We start from the raw sequence: 21,370 nt of genomic DNA, 5'->3' as shown, positions 1-21,370 counted from the left end.
GCGACTTTTCTGAAAGTCCTCTTTGTATTTGAGGTACTGTGTTAATCTATTTAGAATTTCTACACATCTCATCCTTACTCCCATCCCACAGATGTGAGATGAACAGTAGAATGTGCACATTAGCACTCTTTTAATACTTAAACTAGTACTGCCTTTTGATATTGCTACTCCTTTTATGGTGCATCTGGAAGCATGAAAAGAGAGCTTTTATTATTCTAGAAAGACTAATAAATAAACACTTGAATTTCATATATTTCAATGTCAGTGGGTTATTCCTATGTCTGACTTTGTTTCTTTCTAGTGTGTAGTTATCAATCTTAACACTGGTTTTCAAGGATGTAGTCTATATTAAATGATGCTGCCAACATTGTAATCCTCATAAATTGGTCTTTACCTTAGAGAAGAGTTTTTCCCTGCCTCTGCAAAACTGAATGGGTGAGATATATTGACATCTTATTTATTTAGATTAAACAAATAAAATTAATACATATATTAAGACAACTTTCTTAGAAGGGATCAAAAAAAAAGTTATACCTTTCTTTCTAACTTCTGCCTTGCAGAACTCTAAAGTTCCTTCAAAAGTCTGCTCCAGGGCCACCTTCTATAAGAGACATTCTAGATCCACTCAGTTATTAATAACTTCTCCATCTAGAAATTTCTCTTTGTTACTTTTCATATACCTTGTATTTACTATTGTACATGTTGAAAACCCGGGCAAGCTCCCTGAGATAAGGTTCATTTTTGGTTTTGTCTTTGTAAACTCCAGAAATAACACAGTGACTCAATAGATGTTTGTTGGATTGAAATTAATCCTCATGGATAAAGAGACTAATGATTTCAGGTCTTGTTCTCCAGGGAACTGGAGGAGAATCTCTCCAAAAATTTGGAAGAGGAAATGGGGCTCACCTGAGCAAATTTGAGAAAGCTACAAAGGCATTGGCCATTCCTATTATGCCAAATTTCTGTGGAATGATTTTTTAAAATATTTAACTTATGGTTTTTTGTTCTATATTCCCCCTATTCTTATACTATAAAGCTGCTCATATTTGCCATGGAGATACAGCCACAAAATGGTTGACCTCAATTTTCTTTTAGAAACCTAACTTTTCTTAGCTAAATAATTTTATTAGTAATAAATGAGTTTATTATTTATTATCTTATTTATTCGAATTTCTTTTTTTTTTTTTTTTAGTCCCTATGGATTGGGTTTTTTTCCTTCTATAAGCATGATTTTAAAAACCAAATAATTGTTCTCACTAGGCTTAAGGCATTTTACTTTTAATATTTTTTTATGGTAAAATCAGTTTTCAAATCAGTACATCTGCAAATCTCACATTTTCCACTCGAGATTCATTTTGGACTAAAATATGTTTTTTCTTGAAGCTTTTAAATTGACACACAGAATATAATTTTATCACTACATAGCATGGGGCTTTTAGCAATGTAGTCCCATTTCCCTTGGTTTTACTGAAACTAATTCTTGCCAGAAAGCAGCTTGCAATCTATTTCTTCAAGAATCATTTTAAGCTTTGCTTGACAGCTTGACAATACCAAGCCCCTCTCCTTAATTGCTTTCATCAATTCCCAGAAGATTGGCAAGAGACTCTTATTGCTATACCTTGAATATCTTATTACAATTAACAGTCTATGGTATTAAAAGCAAGTAGCAATGATTTTACTTTCTTATAGCTTTTATAGTATGCTAATCAGGAATAAAGGCTCAGGATGCTTATTAAGCAGCTAGAAAATTTCCCTTCAGGGGATGCTATGGTACCTGTGATATAAATTTGTGATCTGTGCTTCTGATTTCCAAAGAATATGATGACATGACACTTTCTGTTTTTAATCCTTTCCCCTCAGGCCCAATCCCACCTCAACATTATATACCTTCCCTCTAGCTTTAAAAAAGATGATGCCATCTTTATAATGGGATTTAGAGCCAATACAGGCTTTATTCTTTAATTAGTCAAGTGACAAAAATATCTTTGTAAAAGGAGAGGTGGTTTTTTGTTTGTTTGTTTGTTTTTGAGTTAGGGTCAATTGGTCTCATGCTGCTTAGGACTCAAAAAAAAAAAGGAAAGGCTACAACTAAAACCAGTACCCTCCCAGATCATCCTACACTCTTGTTGCTTTCTACATTGTTCAGGTGATTTGAGATATGGTTCTGCCATACAATCAATTAAGTATGATATTATATTTGTCATTAATTTATGTGTCCTGCCTCAGTTTTTCAATATTGGTATAATTTGAGAGGATGTTTGGGTTTGTTGATTTTTTTTTTTCTTTGCTTGGAATGGGTATATTAAAAAAAAAAAAGAAAAGAAAAAGAAAAAGAAAGAAAGAAAATGGAGGGGCAGCTAAGTAGTGCAGTGAATAGAGCACCAGTCTTGAAGTCAGGAGGACCTGAGTTCAAATTTCATCTCAGATGATTAACACTTCCTAGCTATATGACTCTGGGAAATCATTTAACCACCCCTCCCCCCCAAAAAAAAAGAAAGAAAAAAGAAAATGAAACTCTCTAAAAAAGCTATGTATTTGACTTAAAAATTCAAATTCATTTTGTTACTGTATGCCAAGACACATACAGAAAACAAGGAAATAGATGGTATTAAATAGGAAGATAAGATACATTTATAAAATCCAGATTGATCACCCTCTGAGCTGTTACAATTATTGTATTAAAGCTTCAAGTTCTTACTAACCACCTTAAATATCATGGCACTTTAACACATGAATTCTTAACGCTGGGGCATGGGTTTCTAAGGGGTCAATTTAATGGAGTTCACACAATTGAAAAGGAAAAAAAATGTTGAATTATTTTTACTAATCTCATGTTGAAATTTAGCATATCTTCCACTTATGAATCCTTTTTTTTTTTTTTTTTTTTAATGAAGAGGTCCATGGGATTCAACAAACTACCAGACAAAATATCACAAAAAATGATGAACCTTTGCTTTAGTGAGCCTAACTTTCTATGCCTATAAATATACCTATTTATGTATGTTCATTTAAAATTTCAAATTGGTATAATAACTATTTCTATCAGTTTACTTCCAAAAATCATAAACTGTGATTTTAAATAAATTTGCCAGGCAAAAAATGATGTATATCTATAATCTCTAATACAGGGAAGGCTGAGGCTGGTAGATCGCAAACTCATGAATTCTGAACTGCATTGAGCTTATACTGATAAGGTATCTGTATTAAGTTTGCCATTACTGTAGTAAATCCTCAGTAATGGGCACCCACCAGGTTACCTAAGGGAGGGGTGAACCAAGTTTAAATGGAGCAGGTCTGAGCTCATGCTGGCCCATGAAGAACCCCTATACTTGTAACTTGGGCAAGATAGGGAGTCACAATTTTTATAACAAGTGCATAAACAAACAAATAAGTAGATACTTTGCCTTTCATGAATGTGTAGACATATGCTTATAAATATTTCTTGGTACTTACTAGGGAAAAAAATTACTTTCTCAGTTGAAATAAAGTCTTTTGAAAAATAGGTACTGTCATATAAATATTGACACAACCTTTCCTAATGGAAAACAGCAGAAGATAGCTATTCTAAACATATTTGACTAAAAAACATACAATCATAATTTATTTGTCCTCAGGGAAATTACACAGAGATAGTACAGGTATAAAAGTAGCAAAAAAAGGACTTTTGCTTGCACATTTCAAAGTATTGTTCTGCAGACTTTCCAAGACTATATAGTATATAGAATCATATGGGATCCAAATAGATGGACCTGTTACTAATAACTAAGACTGATGTATAATTATGTTTTCAGTGATTCATCTATGTTACACCATGGGTTATTTTACGTGGTAGCATCTGGTTCACATGTGTATAGTGGTTATTCTGTGTTGATTGACATCTATAGTCTTCTAATAAAGTCCCAGTTTCTCAGACGTAGATTGCTACCCTCTTTTTTATAAAGACTAAACATTCTTTTAGACATTCTCACCTCCATCTTTCCGGAACAAGAATTTTACATATACACATACTATATTCTTAACTCATTTTCATATACATTTGCATATACTTTTACTGTTTATGGAAGGTAATAAAAATACTTAATGTAAGATAGCCCCTTTTGATGTAAATTTGCATGTCCTTTGGTGTAATTGTGTAAATCATGTTATACATCTTGAATTAGAAACTCTAAGTGGACAGAAGCCATGTGAAAGGTTGTGATTTGCCCAGAATCAAACATCTAATTTGCCTCATAGGCAAGACTTGCACTTTTTTCTTCCTTATTCCAAAGATGTTCTCTATCCTTTCTGCCTTTCCAACTCCATGTCTTGCCAACTCTCCATCTGATGCTTAGAGTTCCTGAGATTCAATTCATTAGACCTTAAAGAAGACATTACTAAGAATAAAAATTGAAAACTTTGTGGGAATTAATAGTAATTCATTTTGAGTGGTTGGAATTTTCCTTTTATCAAGGGATAACTATCCATAAAACAAAAAGCACTTGTATTGGGATGAGGGATGAGGAGATTTGGGCCTGTTATTTCATCATTAAGGGGGAATTCTATGGTTGAAAACTCTATTCCTAAATGCAGATCAGCAACTCATTTGTATTTATAGTCTTATCAATCATTAAGCATCTGTTAAGTGTTTACTATCTGATAGGTACTATGCTAAACACTAGTGATACAAAAAGTGGCAAAAGAGTGCCAAAAAGTTTGTTACTAAGGAGATCACAATCTGATGGGGAAGACAACATACAGAAAAATGTATAAAGAGCTAATTTTGTACAGATAAATAGACATTAGAATTAAGAGAAGTTGGAACAGACTCCCTGTAAAAGTTGGGGTTTTAGATGATACTTAAAAGAAGCCAGGGAAGTCAGTAATGATGATGATGGCTGACTTTTATGTAGTACTTATTGTGTGCTAGATAACTGTGTAAATGTTTTACAATTTTTATTTCATTTAATCTTCACAACAATCCTGGTAGGTAACTCATGCAGCTAGTAAGCATCTGAGTATTATAGATTTAAGGATGGAGAGCATTCCAGGAATGGAGGATAAGCTTTTTTTTGGCAATGGGGTTAAGTGACTTGCCCAGGAGTACATAGCTAGTAAATGTCTGAGGTCTGATTTGTACTCAGAGCTTTTGGGGATTGTTTTTTTTTTTTTTTTTTTTTTTTTTTTTTTAATCTCCTGACTTCAGAATTGGTGTTCTATTCACTGCACTACTTAGCTGCTGATAAATGTTTTAGGCTTGGTTTCTTTTGGGGAGGGGATTAAGGGGGAAACAGTCAGGGTTAAGTGACTTGCCTAAGGTCACACAGTTAGTAAGTGTCTAGAGTCAGATTTGAACTCCGAGTTTTGTGGGGGGGTTTTGAGTCGGGGGTGAGAGAGAACTTGGAGGTTTCTTTTACCTTTACAATTCTGTTTATTACATAGAAATGATGTTTTCATATTCAGGAAAATTCTTGATTGAGATTATAATATTTTAAACAGAAAAGTTAGTAACATTAATTCAGTATTTTTTAGCATTTCAAATTGTAATACAAAAGTTCAGAACTTCAATTTTTTATGGCAGTCTTCAAATACAGTCCTGAGAGATGGATCTTTTTGTCTGTTAACAGTCAGGAAGCCAGTACCACCAGATCAAAGAGTATGTGATGAGGAGTGAAGTATAAGAAGATTGAAAAGATGACTGAGGGAGTTAGGTTATGAAGAGCTTTAAATGCCAGAGTATTTTTTTTTATTTAATATTGGAGACAGTAGAATCATTGGAGCTTATTAAGTAAGGTAGTGACATGGTAGTACCTAGGCTTTAGGAAGATCATTTTGGTGGCTGAATTGGAGGATGGATTGGAGTGGGGAGAGACTTGAAGCCCACAGACCTCAGCAGGCTATGGCAGTAGTCTAAACTTGAGGTGATGGGGACCTAATCTAGATGATGTCAGAAGAGAAGGTGAAAAGATATTGCAGAAGTGAAAATTGCATATGAAAGCAAGCACAGGGAAGAGTTGAGCATAAATCCTAGATTACAAACCTGTATAGTAATAAAGTAGGATTCCGGGGAAAAGATAGATTTTTGTTTTGGACATTCAATTTAAGATGTCAGTTGGACATCCCAGTTTAAGGTGTCTAAAAGGCAGTTGGAGATATGAGATTGGAAGTCAACAGAAAGATTGGGACAGGATAGGTAAATTTGAAAATCATCATCATAAAGATTACCTTAAAGATTTACCTCGAGAGGTAATAACTTGTCCATGATCCCACTGTTATTTGTCAGAGGTAGATGGTAAAGTTAATTCTTTCCCTTAAGGGCTGATCCTCTCTCCCCTACCTCATCCTGAATCACTTGTATTAAAATAATTGTATGTAAATTGTTGCGGGAAACTAGGTAGCTGATCCTGGAGTCAGGAAGACCTGAATTCAAATTCAGCCTCAGACACAATATATATCTGATCCTCAGCAAGTCACTTAACCCTATTTCCCTCAGTACCTTATCTGTAAAAATAAGCTGGAAAAATGCAAGCTATTCTTGTATCTTTGCTAAGAGAATCCCAAAATATGATTATAAAGAATCAGCAACAAAGTTGTGTTAAGGATAATTTGCATAAATGATTTACTTTATTTTCTTTCACACACTTGTCACTTGTTAGTAATTCTTATATTTATATTATTTTAAGAAAATAGAAACAAAGTACCAGACATTTAGGAGCTATATAATTTTGAGAAAAAGTAAACTTTAAAATTAAAAACTATCTTTTCACAATGCATATTCATATACATTTTTCAATACATTTTTTCAGATAATTTTTACAAAACATAGACAGTAGTCTCTGCCACATACAACCCTGAATTCTACAGAAATTATCTAGCACTCCTTAAACCTAGCTTAATACCTATTTTAAAATTATATTTTCTTTTAGCTGTGATTCCTTTGAAGAAATGTGTTTAGTAGAAATGCGATTAGCATTTATATTGTCAAATTACCTTAACAATTTGCATTCACAAATCTATCTCCCTAGTACAATAGATATTAGAGCTTTCCATGGATTGTTGACTTTCCTAAGTTTTTTAGTGCATGGAATAAATACAATCAGTGTTGCAGTTAGTTTTCTAAATTGTAAATCCTTCATTCATTGCCACAATTTGCTGTGGCCAACCATCTGAAAAGTGTAGTATTAAATACCTGAGAGCCCCTGTGAGAAAGCCTAGATCTTTAATAGACTATTGATCTTCACTTAAAAACTAAATAAAGGATAAAACATATTATAATATAATCAGTAATATAATCCTTATATATGAAAAAGGATTCTTTTTTGATTAATATATAATTAAAATATTGAAAAAGAGAAGTTTATCTTTGAAAAGATATATATCTCATGGCTTGTTTTCTAAAAAGGCAGTTTCACTGGGATGGAAGTAGTTTTCTTCCGTAGTTGGTCTAGAATTGTAAGTCTCAGAGTTGAAAAGGATCTTAGACATTGTCTAGTCTAATTACTATATTGTGATTCTCTGATATTCAAATATAATTATCTATAATGTATGGGACAGCTGTGACCTCAACCCAAATTAAAATCAGAGACTCTCAAGGAAGAAAAGTAAAAAGAATTTATTATGATCTCAAGAAAGGGCAACTCTTAACAGACAAGGTATTCTCCTAAAGCAGTACAAACTGCAAACTGAAAAACACAAGATTATATAGACCCTAACCAGAAGCCTTCACTGCCTCTCTCCACCTTTTCTCCCATTATCTGGGGGAATGAAGGTTTATACTCTAAACTATCGACCTCAGAAATTAAAAAAATACTAGTAAATAACAAACTCCTTACCCATTAAGTACTTAAATACTAATTAAGAGGTGGGAGGACAGGAGGGAAATGTTTGTCAGAGATTATTAGCTACAGCTCAACTAGTTATTGCAAAGCCTCAAGTCATAGTTAAAGCATAGGCCAAGGCCACATTTTTATTCAAGGTCTTCACTTAGTTTATCCCATTCAATAACATAAAAACAAAGTATCATTTTTAGAATTTCATTTCTTTTCAATTTTGTTAGTTTATTTTGCAATAGAGATTTTCATTCAATATTAAGATTCTGTAAGAACTTACAGCTATAATTGTTCTTAAATTCTGTAAAAAAGAAAAATGACTTTTTGGGGTGCTTATTAGACTACTGGTGTCCTTTATCAAATTTTAGATCACTGAGAGTGTTTGCTCAATAAGAACATAAATACTGCAGAACAGAGGAGCAGAATGTATCTATACACCTAGTTTCTGCCATTCTCTATACCCTCAAGCTGAACAAGCTAATTCACCAAACAAGATAATATCAGTGTGTAAATCTAAGCAACCCACCTGTGATGATCTGAAACTTCTCATAGTTGTTGTAGTCTGTTTTTATTTCTTATTAAACCTCATCAGAAAGACTGAAGGTTCCAACATTCATTTGGATTTTAACACACCTGGAATTTCACTCAACACCCTCTATTGATTTTAAACATTTCCTTCTAATTGACAATCCATGGGATAACCACTGAGTCACATTTTTTTAATAACGCAAGGTGATATCTTTAATTTTCTTATATTAAAAAAATTAGAAACAAATATTTGCAGAAAAACACTTCACACTTCATGTACTATAAAAGGGAACCTTTTAACTCACTGCTGGATTCTCTTCCAATTTCTCACAATAAAACTTTTAACAATATTAGTGTTATAAAGGCAGCTAGGCAGCACAGTGGATAGAGCCCCAGTCCTGAAGACCTGAGTTCAAATTTGACCTCAGACACTTAACTGTGACCCTGACCCTGGGCAAGTCACTTAACCCCAATTGCCTCAGTTAAAAAAAGAGAGAGAGAGAATAGAATAGAATAGAATAGAATAGAATAGAATAGAATAGAATAGAATAGAATAGAATAGAATAGAATAGAATAGAATATTAGTGCTGTAACAAAACATTTTCTACCAGAATTAGGACTTTTGCCAGATCATATGGGAGACTTACATTTAATAGCTTCTCAGTGACATTTTTCAAAAACAAATCTTAAGTATCTCATAAGTTATTTCTTGTCAGGAGTGTTCTATTTTATTGATATAACAGAAAAAATTATTAATGTCCACTTCTTTTTGTTTACATTTCCATAATATTGCACTTGGGAAAAAATTTAAATCTATTTGTAATCTCAAATTATTTTATCTAAACTCTTTGCCTTTTTGTTGTCTGCTGCCCAAAAAGTAAAAAAAAAAAATAAATTAGAAAGCAAAAAAAACCCCAAAACAAAAAAATACTATTTCTTTTCCTCTAAGATTTTATTCTTTAATCCATAAGTTTTTAACCTTTTTTTATGCTGGGGACTCCTTTTATTAGTCTTTTGAAATGTGTGGATCCTTTCTTGAAATAATGTTGTGAAAGACAAAATGAAATAATAGAATTATAAAGGAAATTAATTATTTTGAGATACACTTATCAATTTTTTTAAAGTACTTATAGGCCCCATGTTAAGAATTTGACTTTCAAGAAGAGATAAGATACCTACAAGTTGCATGCAAAGTACACTGAATTATAAAACCAAGTCTGCATTCCAACTCTACCACCTTTTCAATTTTGCATACGTTTTTCAACTTCTTTGGGACTATTTCTGCATGAGTAAAATAGAAATGATACCCATTTTTAATTTTGTTAAAAGTTGTTTGTGAAGTTCTATAGAAAATGGGCTACTATTTCTAATAGATGTGTATTTAAAAGTATAAGCATATATTTAAAATTAGGCAACATATAATAGTATCTTTTACCCAATGGAATGGAAGCTCTTTGAAAACCGGAGTTGTTTTCATTTTTGTCTTTGTGCCTAGTATTTAATAGTAGATATACTATTGTAGATGCTGTCCTACTCTACTTGGAAGACCTGAGTTCAAATGTGGTCTCAGACAATTACTAGTCATGTGACCCTAGTGAAGTCACTTAATCTCTCTTTGCCATAATTTATTAGAGAAGGAAATGGAAAAGCAGTATCTTTACCAAGAAAACTCCATGGATAGTATTGGTGTTCCTTGGTCCAAGATATCATAGAGTCAGACATGAATAACAACAACTCTGTTTGGTAGTTGCAGTTTTCCAACAAATTGTCCATAGAGGAATGAAGCAGTGGTAGGTAGAGTGGGAAGTGTGGACATGTGGATGTGTCCACAGCACTGACTTAGAACTTTGAATTCATTTTCCTGCAGAAACAATGTTAAAATGGAGTTGGTTTCTATAGTACTATTGTTACTAGAATCCTATTTTGATAAAAACTCAATAGGTTTTCTTGGAACCTGTTTCTCAGGTGTTCCTTTGCCTCCTAATTACTTATTTAAAGACACTTGCTGAGCTCTTTAATGCCAGTCTTAAATCCTTGCTACTGGGAAACTGAGGTTGGTGGAGTTTAGAAGTTCTGAATTGTAGTGAACTAAGCTGATTGAGAATCTGCTTTAATTTAGAGCAGACTACCTGCAGAGGCGTGAACTGGTTTGAATCAGAAACAGAGCAAGTCTGTGCTTTTGTGCCAAACAGCAGTGGGTTTTGGTCACTCTATCTCTATTTGGGGAGAGATGGGAAGACTCCTTCTTGACAAGAAGAGGAAGAGGAAGAGGAATGAGAGGGAAAGGAAGGAGACTTCTGAGAAACAACACTTTCAGTTGGAAATTCCCACTGTATACACATCTAAGCAGACATGATCAGTGTTCTTTGGGAACTTCATGAGTTTTCTAATATTTCTTCTAGTCATCTTTGAATTTGTTAGTTTTCTAGAAAGAGTCTAATGAAATATTATTTTATTAATCTTAAATATTGTACAGTCTATTATCAGATCCTTCTATTGTGTGTGTTGCTGTGTGAAATGAAAAAGAGTAAAAGAAATAAGCTTATTTTACAAAGGGAAATTCAGAGAACAATTTATGTTTAAGTAACAAAGGAAGCCATTGAGAAAAATTGAAATCTCCTCTTTGTCCATTCATGGGGCCCCTTAAAGCCTTTAAAAGGACTGCTGAGGTAACATGCAGTGAAGCATCTTAATAGAAATCTGGATTGGCCTGGGTGGAATACAGCTGTATGTTTTCCTTGAATGTTTATAGCCTGTCCAATTTTCATGGTTGTCTTTTGGAACTGACTGCAAATTTATGGATGACAGCTTCTCTAATTCCAGACAAGCTAGATTCTCAGAATTTTGCAGTTTCAACATTTTAATTTATATCTATGGTTTCTGCTTTCTGAAATGTGATTCTTTTTTCTGATTTGACAATGATGGTGTAAGCCAGTTGTTCCCTGCTGATGATAGAGACCATGGTTTTTTTTTTTTTTTCAGTAGAAGATGTGTATAGCTGAAGATTTTATATAAGCTTAGAATGTTTTACATTATTATACATGGTTATTCAATACATTCCAGACAGAGGTTGTGTTTCCTGAAGTTTAAATAATGCTATAAAACTGAAAAATAACAGAAAATCAAACTAATTGGAATTTTTAAGTAATATGATTTCTCTCCTGCTAGCATAAATGCATGATAGGCACATATATATATATATATATATATATATATATATATATATATATATGCATATATATATATATATATATACACACTGAGGCACATGTACATTCACATACATATTTCACTCTCAGAAGAAAGAGGGAAATAGAAAGAAAATAAGATGACATCAAATATTTACCCATCTTCCAGAAGTTGTTTTGAGGTCATTATATATTCATTCCAATCCCTTCCACTTGTATAATAATAAATGGAAAATGTGTGCAAAAGTATTCCTTGTCACATATGAATATGTAGCTAGTCACCTTAGTGTTAAAGGTTTTATCTTTTACATTTTACATGTAAATTTTACATTTTAACTATACTGAAAAGATTCTTTATAGATATAGTTCTCATCATTTTATACATTGGGATACTCAATGTATCAGTTTTTAACATTTAAACTTTTGGTAGATTGGAATAAGATGGTTTCTATAACAAGCTCATGACTGGATTTTCCTTGACTTCTTTTTTGTTTCTTTTTAGAAAACCTTTTGGCCTTCACTGCATGATTTTCTACCCAGTGTTTTAGAAGCTAAGGGAACTCAAAATTCTTAAAAAGATAAAGGCAATGGGGTTTCCAGAAGGCTGCTGTACACAGAATACTTGCATGACTTGACATAGCTGGGGGATGAGGAAAAGGGAATGGAGCCTGCATGATCCCCAAAAGACCTAGAACAGTACAAAGTTTGTATGTGAATAAAGCCATGGATTTACAGATGATAAAGATAAGCTTTTTGTAGTTTTGCGTAATTACAATTTGAAGATAACTATTTTCCTTTATAAAAAAAAAGTATTCTGACATTCAAGTAGGATATGAAATAAATTTTCTTTTGAAAGAGAATAATTATTATACCTGTGATACTCTCATGCAGATTTGTAACTAGAAATTCTCTCTGTGGTCTTATGTCTAAACATGTAGTCATTCTCCCATTTATTAAACATCCATAAGCATCAAGACTTAGCAAAAGGAAAACAGGACTTAAAATTTAACTGTTTTTGTTGTTTAGTCATTATTCAGTCATGTCCAACTCCTCTCTTGGCAAATATAGTAGAATGGTTTGCCATTTTCTTCTCCAGCTCATTTTACAGATGAGAAAACCGAGGCAAACAGGATTATGTGACTTGTAGGAGGCCAGCTTTAAATTCAGGAAGATGAGTCTTCCAGATTCCTAGCCAGCAATGCATCTGCTGTGCCAGCAATGCCACTTAGCTGCCCCATAATGCAACTACCTAGTTTTGAATCCCAGTTTTCCTACTTACTATTTATAATAATATGGACAAATCTCTTCACCTGTTTCCTCTTCTGAAAAGTGAATGAACTTTATGGTCCCTTCAGTTCTTTTCCACTACAGATTGATGAACAGAGCACTACAAGATTCTAAAACATCAGACTGCATAATTACTAAGGCACAATAGTCAATTATTAGAAGTGGTGTGGGGGCAGCTAGGTGATACGGTGGATAGATGGTCTCCCCAAACAATATTAACAATCATTCTTTCCCTTTTTTGATCTGCTTTTTTCCCAATAAACCTAAAAAACATTTTTTTTCTTCCCTTAGCATTCTTGCCAGCTTCATTTCATCCTCAAGCTTTATTCTACTAATACTATTCTTACAATACTATGCCATGTTTTTGTATTCATTTTCCATTTTCTGCCCTTGCTTTCATCTTCTATGCCTAAATTCCTTGTATATCTGCCATGTCTTTAAACAATTTCCCCTTTTCCTTCCATAATATTATTCTTTCTCACCAATTGGTAGTGAGACCATTGTTGGCAACATGCTATAATCTTCTTACATCTACTAACAATCTTTCCAGTGTGCATAGGGTCACCTACAATTTTGATACTTCTAAAATCATTGTAATCTAGGGATTTGACAGTCATATCATTAACAAAAGAATACACAGGTTCAAAAAAAAATGGGCTTTTGCAGTAGCACACAGCTTATTATCATAGATGATGCTGTGAAATTTTACAAATTTTAATATGAAAAACATATCAATGTTCTGTTTTTCCCAAACTATAGTGCAATGCTTATCAAGCCCTCTTCAGAATATAGCTGTTAACTGACATGGCATCCTAGTTACTAAAACCTCTTTCTTCAGTCTTCAGTATTTCTTTGGCTCTCTGGTTCTCTGTCTCCCTCTGCTTCTGTGTCTCTGTCTCCCTCCTCTCTCTCTCTCTCTCTCTCTCTCTCTCTCTCTCTCTCTCTCTCTCTCTCTCTCTCTCTCTCTCTCTCTCTCTCTCTCTCTCTCTCTCTCTCTCTCTCTCTCTCTCTCTCTCTCTCTCTCTCTCTCCCCTCTCTTCTCTCTTCCCCCCCCCCTCTCTCTCTCTCCTCTCTTCTCTCTTCTCTCTTTTTCTCTCACTCTCACTCCTCCCCCCCCCCACACACACACATATACTAGTGGTTTGTTTTAGGTTGATTCATTCTACACAAATTTGGTTTTTCAGTTTAAATTTGCAAAATTCATTCAATTCATTGGGTTCTATTAATTCAAACTTAAATGCTACAAAATATGACTATATTTTACTTTACCATGTATTTCTCTTCCTTTAGCAACCAAGTCTTAGCATCCTTCCATTAAAAAGGAAGGTATTTGACCCCCCAGATTTAGGAAATAGGCTCCTATTCTGTTCAAATATAACCCCAGGCTAGGTAAATTGTGAAAGTTGTTTTTTTTAAAACTTGTTTACTTTATTAATATTTATGATAAATTACTTAACTATTTAAGATGTGCTGGTTGTTATGAAAATAGTCTCACTCTTTTCAGGAGTAAACTTGTTCAATGATACCGAATCATTTGCCCAAATAGTTTGCTGTGAGTAATTAAAAACAACTGGGCCAGACACTGGATATGGAACCTTCATTATAAAAGTTAGAGGGAGAATCAGAGAGTCAGGTTTCCTCCAAAGAGAGACAAGAGATGAGCCACAGTTTGTTCTCTTCAAGAATCAGACTATCTTAACTATCATAATTTATCCTTAGTGGTAAAGTAGTGTTAATGTGGTACTTAAATAGATGAGTGTCAAGGTAAGGAATCTCCCTCAACCAGCAGAAAAGAATTGTCTATACCTTAGGAGGTAAGTCTTAAATAAGGCTTGAATTCCAATCCAGTATTCTTTCCCTCTACCTTGTGATTTTCCTTTCTGTTACCTTAGTATAGCTGAAACTAATCTTGAAGATGGTCAAAACAGTGTAAAAGTTCCTTGAATATGAATATTCAAGTTTCCTTTCCAGAAAAAGTTCCTTGAATATGAATATAAATCAACTAAAACATAAAAAATAACACTATATAGATGACTTTTTAATTGAATTTCTTCTTGTTTTACTTGATTCTTTGTATGTATATAGCATGGCTATATATACATCATAGATTTATAGATTTTCATATATTGTATATTTACAAATATTATACATAAAATATATTATATTTATAATATATTTTTTATATATTTAAATGCACATATATTTGTTGATTTTGTCCAGTCATTGCTCAGGGATATATTATTCAGGGGAGAAGTCAGAAAATGTATACAAACATAGTATTAAGGATACTATGAATTGATGACTAATTATGCAGTACTTGAGGCAGTGAAATTATGATTCAGATCAACACAGGAAATATTCAAGAAATACATCTCTGAGTAAATTATTGATAATTATGATTTCTAGAAATGTCTCACAATGCAGACTGTTCATTTTTCACTGTTTGCCACTCTTAAACTCTTCAAGTCACATGTTCAAAAGTTGGGAAACATGGGACCATGATTGGATCACCACCTTTATGGGATAAAGTCTGCCAGTATTTAAATTTCATGTTTCTTTGACCAACAAGAACCTAATAGTAAGATACTTATGTCAATTTGGCAACTATGGATCCAATTTTTTCTCCTAATGGGACCTGAAATACTTCATCAGTTCTCTTTGATTTTTTTTTTTTTTTTTTTTTTTTTTTTGGCTTTTCACACAAGTTCAGCCAAACATAATGTGAATATTTTTTTTAAAAAACAAACCCTAGATTATGGCCTGTGACAAATAGTAGATTTTGGAGTTGATATCTGTCTCATGATTATTCTGAACTTCTGGATCCTTGAAATTTCATTTTTGTTATTGGTTTTAGAACTAGTATCTTTGTCATGAATTATATTTCTGTAGATGATGTAGTGCCACTATTAATCCTATATTTATATATTTTGATTTGGCCCACACAGAGCTCGTCACAATTCTGAAGTTCCTTCTTTTCTTGAAGGTCATCTTAAGGAAATATTTGTTTCTTCTTTATCATGCATTGCTACCCATTTAGAAAAATGAATGGAATGTAAGCTTTTTGAAAGAACTTTCACTTTTGTATTTGTATTCTCATCATTTAGTACAGTGTCTGTTACATAGAAGACTTTTGATAAATGTTTGTTAATCCATTGAATAAATGAATGCAAAAGGCCTAAATGTTCAAATATATGAATATATACATACATGTGTGTACATATATATGTGTATGTATATTTTTTTGCTTAGATGAAAAGATCCATCTTTACAAAGTAAACCAATAAAAGCAAACAAAAAAAGCTTCTTGAAAAGATGTTGGCAGTCTAACTAATAACTAGTTAAAAGTCAAGTCAATCATTCATCATAGTATTATAGAGAAACTTCCCCAGGATAAGCCATTTCTTTCCACAAATCTTGTCTTTGATCTGTACTATTCATAGTTAATTAGATGGTGGCAACATAATTCTGATTACAGGTTTCAAAATTTTCTATGCATAGTGAAAGCAAGTAAATACAACAAAGAAATCTCAGCAATTATGCTACTTAACATTAAGCCATCTTTTTTGTGATGCTGACATGTTTTTGAGAAGGAACACTGCATTCACTTTCTTTGAACAAGGTTTTATTAATAATAATAATTCACAGCTTTAAGTTATACAAAGTGCTTTTCTTACAACAACTCTATGAGATAGAATTTCATGGCAGCTAGGTGGCATAATGGATAGAATACTGGGCCCAAATTCAGGTTTTCCTGAATTTAAGTACAATCTCAAATTACAAGTTGTGTGATTCTAGGCAAGTCATTTAATTTTTGTATGCCACAGTTTCCTCAGTTGTAAAACGGGGAAAATAATAGCATCAATCTCCCAGGGCTATTGTGAGTATTAAACAAGAAATATTTGTAAAGTTCACAGCATGTTGCTTGGCACATAGTAAGTACCATATAAATGCTAGATGCAATTATTATTATTATAACTTACTATTAGTAAGCAGTGTCAAAGAAGCAACTTTAAGAGAAATAAAAGGAAAACAATAAAATTAGAGAAGGTTGATTCAAAACCTAGCTTTATTATTTACTTATGGCTTTGGTTCAGTTATTTCATCTATTTGGGTGGCATATTTCCTCATTTGTAAAAGAATGGGAATTGAACTAAATGATCTCAGAAGTACTTTCCAGCTATAAAACTGTAATTAATTTTGCCCATGAGAGGCATGGTGATAGTGCATGATTTACAGGTCGGAGCAAAGGTCAAGGACCTTATAGCAACAACTATGTTAATCTATGGTCCATAGACCCCAGGTGATCTTCAAAGTGTGTTTTGTTTGTTTGTTTGTTTGTTTTTGTTTTTGTTTTGTTGTTGTTGTTGTTGAGGCAATAGGAGTTAAGTGACTTGCCCAGGGTCACACAGCTAAGAAGTGTTAAGTGTCTGAGACCAGACTTGAACTCAGGTCCTCCTGACTTCAAAGCTGGTGTTCTATCCACTGTATCACCTAGCTGCCCCCAAAGTGAGTTTTTGATGAATTTACTGAAAGACCCAGAGAAGCCCCAGGTACCCTTATTTGCATTAAGGAAGTCATTTGAGATTCTGTATCATAAATATATTCAATAACAGCAATAACCTATTTCCTGTTATCTCTGAAGTGGAAGCCAAGGCTGCATCTTGTAGGTAGGTTAACACACAAGCCTTTTATAGTTGGAACAGAGTTACCATTGTTGCCACCTCCAATCGATATACCATTATCTTATAACCATTATCTTTTTATCTTCTCTGGTACTTTATCATGAATAGAGGCAACTCTGGAAGCTGTCAACAAAGTGGAAATTCTGTCTATTCTTAATAATCTGGAAATACTAAATCACAGGCCCAGTTATGGGCTATCTTTGTGATATCACTGGAGCAGTCTAGATAAATTTGGAAAGGTTCATCTCAATTTGAATGCAGAGTGATTAGTTTTTTTTTTACCACAACAATTCTGTAAATTCATCTACTGGATTATAGAGGGGTTGCAAAGACCTTCTGATCAAGGGATCACAGAAAGGGGCCTCTTCCCTTTTCCTCATATCTTCCCATCCCAGACTCCACTCTGAGCCACATAATTTCTAAGGCAAAATTGAAATAAAAGAGTAAAAATATAAATAGTGAAAAAAGTTATTTTCCCTAGTTTTTGTCAAATTTACATAGTACACATTGCTATTGGACTTGTCACCTGAACCAGAATTCAATCAAGATATTAAAATTAAGTTACATATTTCCCACGTAAAGTCTGGAGTTATATCTTACCATTGACTGTCACAAGTTTGGTTTTCCTTTGCATTAATAACTTATAATTAGTAACTTAACAATTGAAAACTGACAACAGAAAGAAAGCAGAGCTAAGTTTATTTTGTTTCTGTTTTGTCTGCAAAGGAAAATGACCTTTACATTGGATATCTTACAAAAATATCTTACAGAGAGTTGATACCTCAGATAAATAAGGAGATAGAGAATACCTTGTTGCCCTTGAACTCATCAGATGAACAGTATTGTCAGATGAAATTACTGAGCCTCCCTTAGTTGTATTTGAAAGATATTGGAAAATGGGAGCAATACCACAAAAGGGAAAAGGGAAAGTATTGTCCCAATTTTGAAAAAGTGAAAGAGAACAAAGTGTGCCAACTGTGAGTCAGTAAGCTTGATGTGTTTTTTTGTGAAAATTCTAGAAGTCATTAAAGAGATGATTAACAAATATCTAGGAAAGAAAATGATTGTTGCAAAGAACCAGCATGGCTTTATCAAGAGAAATTTTATTTCCTTTTTGTGACAGGATTCCTAAATTAGTAGTTGCTGGGAATTTTGTGATTATAGATGATCAAGATTTTGGCAAAGCTGTTCATAAAATATAGTTCAAAGTATATTTCAGAGGATACCTATGGAGAAGATGAAGAGTAAGAGATATAACAAGGGATAAGCAAGCTGTGACCCAAGGGCCAAATCTTTATACATTTTGCTTTTTGTATACCTAAAAAGTTAAGAATAGGATTGGGTTGTTTTTTACATTTTAATACAATAAATCTTTACTTTAGAATGTTAAGAAAAAAAAACACATCTTTAATTCGTTAGCTATATAAAAATGGACCATAAGCCGTATTTTTGCTGCGGGCCTAGCTCTCCAATCTCTGAATTAAATTATAATACAATCAGATGGATATAGAATTGGATGGATGGCCAGATTCACTCTGCTCAGCATTATGCTGAGTGACGTTGTCATCCATAACTTAAATAAAGTCATAATGTCTTCATCAACTTTGCAGATGACGCAAAGCTTAGAGCGATAACTTACAAAGATGATAAAAAAAGATTCCAAGAGGATCTTGACAAACTGGAGTATTGGAGATGAATCTAATAAAATGAAAATCAGTGAGAGTTAATAAAAAGTTTTGTATTTGACTACTAAAAATCAATTTCACAGTTATGAGAAGGAGAAGATGCAGGTAGATAGACATTTTTTTTTTCCTGAAATGTTTAGAGGCTCAGTATGAATGGCAACCAAAAAAAAAAAAAAATAGTGCAGTCATGAATTGCATGAAGAAGGGGCATTGCTTCCAGAAATTGAGAAGTAACAGTCCCATATTTCTTCACCCTTGTCAGTCTTCCATCTGGAATATTGTGTTCTGTTCTAGACATCATAGTTTAAGAAAGCTATTGATAAGCAGAGAATACAGAGGAAGTCACCCAGGTCAATCTGATCTGGTTATGTATAGCCTGAAGAAAAAAAATCAAGAAAAGTGGGTAGCACAGTTGATGGAGCATTGGGCCTGGAGTCTGAAAGAACCGAATTCAAATCCACTTTCAGACATTTACTATGTTATATATGTAACTATGTAAACTGTTTGCCTTGGTTTCCTCTTCTGCAAAATGGGAATAGTACCCATCTTCCAGAAATGTTATGAAGGACAAGATAATATGTATAAGCTACCTAGGAGCTGTGTCTGGCACATAGTAAGAGCTAAGAGATGATGATGATGATGATGATGATTGCAAGAATAACTTCCTAATAATTAGATATACTCCAAAGTAGAATGGGCTACCCCCAAAAGTGGTGAGTTCTCCCTCCTGAGAGGTCTTCAAGCAGCAGCTGGATAGTTCTTGTCATCATATTACAATGGTGTCTCCTTTGGTGAAGGAGTTGAACTAGAGAGATGTCCAAAGTCCCTTCCAACTTGGGAATTCTGTAATTTTCAGACCGAAGGAAGAAGGAAGTACCGACAGCTCTCTGGAGATGGAATGTTTGTCAGTCTGAGATTATGTATATAAAAATACCATCAGGGAGATCAAGTCATCACACAATTATTGAAAGGTTTGAGAATCTTGCTGCCATCTTGAAGTGAAAATGAACACAGCACATCTGTATCTGCCCTGACAGCACACACACAGGTCTTCATGTGGGCTTTGCATGTGTAGTAGCCTTAGAGGAGAAACAAATTAAGTAGAAAAACATTTAGAAGTTGGCATAAATAAAATAACAACTGTGTATTTCCTTCAGTTTGCTTTACATTTGGCATCTTGTGGAGAAAAACTCTTCAAAACTCTTCACTGGTTCTGAGAAACCAACTGGAGTTTTCTTTATTTTTCTTCATAAACCCTGTGGATGCTTCTTTCCTTGGCTTTTAATTTGAAAAATAATTATTTTTCTTTTCTTTTCTTTTTTTTTTTTCTTTAGACCTGAGTCTTCACAACTTCAATCATCAAGCAAGGAACCCTTCTCATCTGAAAACATGTCCTTAGAAACTTTAAAAAACAGTAGTCCAGAAGATCTTTTTGATGATATGTGACTGTCTCCAAAAAAATATTCTGATGATATTTGGCTATAATCTGTTTTTCTTTCCTTGTTTTTGTCTTAAACTTAAGGAGCAAAGTTCCAACTTGACAGTGGCTATTACACCTTATAATAATTACATGTGCAGCATGAAACAATTGTACAGAATGGATTACACATGTATCAGATATGATTTCCTGACAGTAGCTCATTATTCAAAGCTGTTCCCGCCCACACTCCTCTAATTACATCAAATCTCAAAGTCTCTCCAAAGTCTGCATCTGTTTTACCCAGCACACATATGCTCTATATGCAGTTGTCTAGCTCACTATGTAAGATGACTTTAGAAATAGAATTTAAAAATAGCCTTAGCAATTTAATTTCTAATTTTTTTCTTTAACTATTTCCATAGACAAATATAGATGTTTGTGAGTTGTTTTGTTAATTGAAGGATTAAATATGATACATATCCATTTTTAGTTTGTGATTACACATCTAAAGCACCCAGCAATAAAATTTCTGATATCTTAAAGAATCAGTGTCTTTTGAAGAATATATTATTTAAAATATTTCATTCCTTTCCTATAGAGACAAGCTTAGGAAAAAAGCACCTAAGGAGAAAAAGTGGTACCTTTTATGTTGCTTAAGTAAAAAAGTCATGTCTATCAGTGTTAGATGGTAAAAGTCCCAAATACCCTTCTGGAATTCCCAAAGCCAAAATAATCCTACATTTACAAGTGAAATGAGCTAAGTTGTTAAAGCCTA

The 21,370-nt window shown here is 33.3% G+C and overlaps 1 protein-coding gene across 7 annotated transcripts in view; it reads left to right on the top strand.

Annotated features, from left to right (window-relative positions):
• The window catches only part of XRCC4 (X-ray repair cross complementing 4), a 365,806-nt gene extending 344,666 nt beyond the window's left edge, over positions 1-21,140 (top strand). For 6 of the 7 annotated variants that reach the window (XM_074282159.1, XM_074282158.1, XM_074282151.1 and 3 more), the window contains one exon: positions 20,510-21,140. In XM_074282159.1, the coding sequence (XP_074138260.1) occupies positions 20,510-20,621 (112 nt within the window). In that variant the 3' untranslated portion in view covers positions 20,622-21,140. Of the gene's footprint in view, positions 1-12,023; positions 12,177-20,509 lie in introns of those variants that run through there. The other variant, XM_074282155.1, reaches the window with a different exon arrangement.
• The last annotated feature ends 230 nt before the right edge of the window (positions 21,141-21,370 follow it).

Source organism: Sminthopsis crassicaudata, chromosome 1 (genome assembly GCF_048593235.1).
Source record: "Sminthopsis crassicaudata isolate SCR6 chromosome 1, ASM4859323v1, whole genome shotgun sequence".
Taxonomy (NCBI): Eukaryota; Metazoa; Chordata; class Mammalia; order Dasyuromorphia; family Dasyuridae; genus Sminthopsis; species Sminthopsis crassicaudata.
This window is presented reverse-complemented; position numbering and strand designations above follow the sequence as displayed.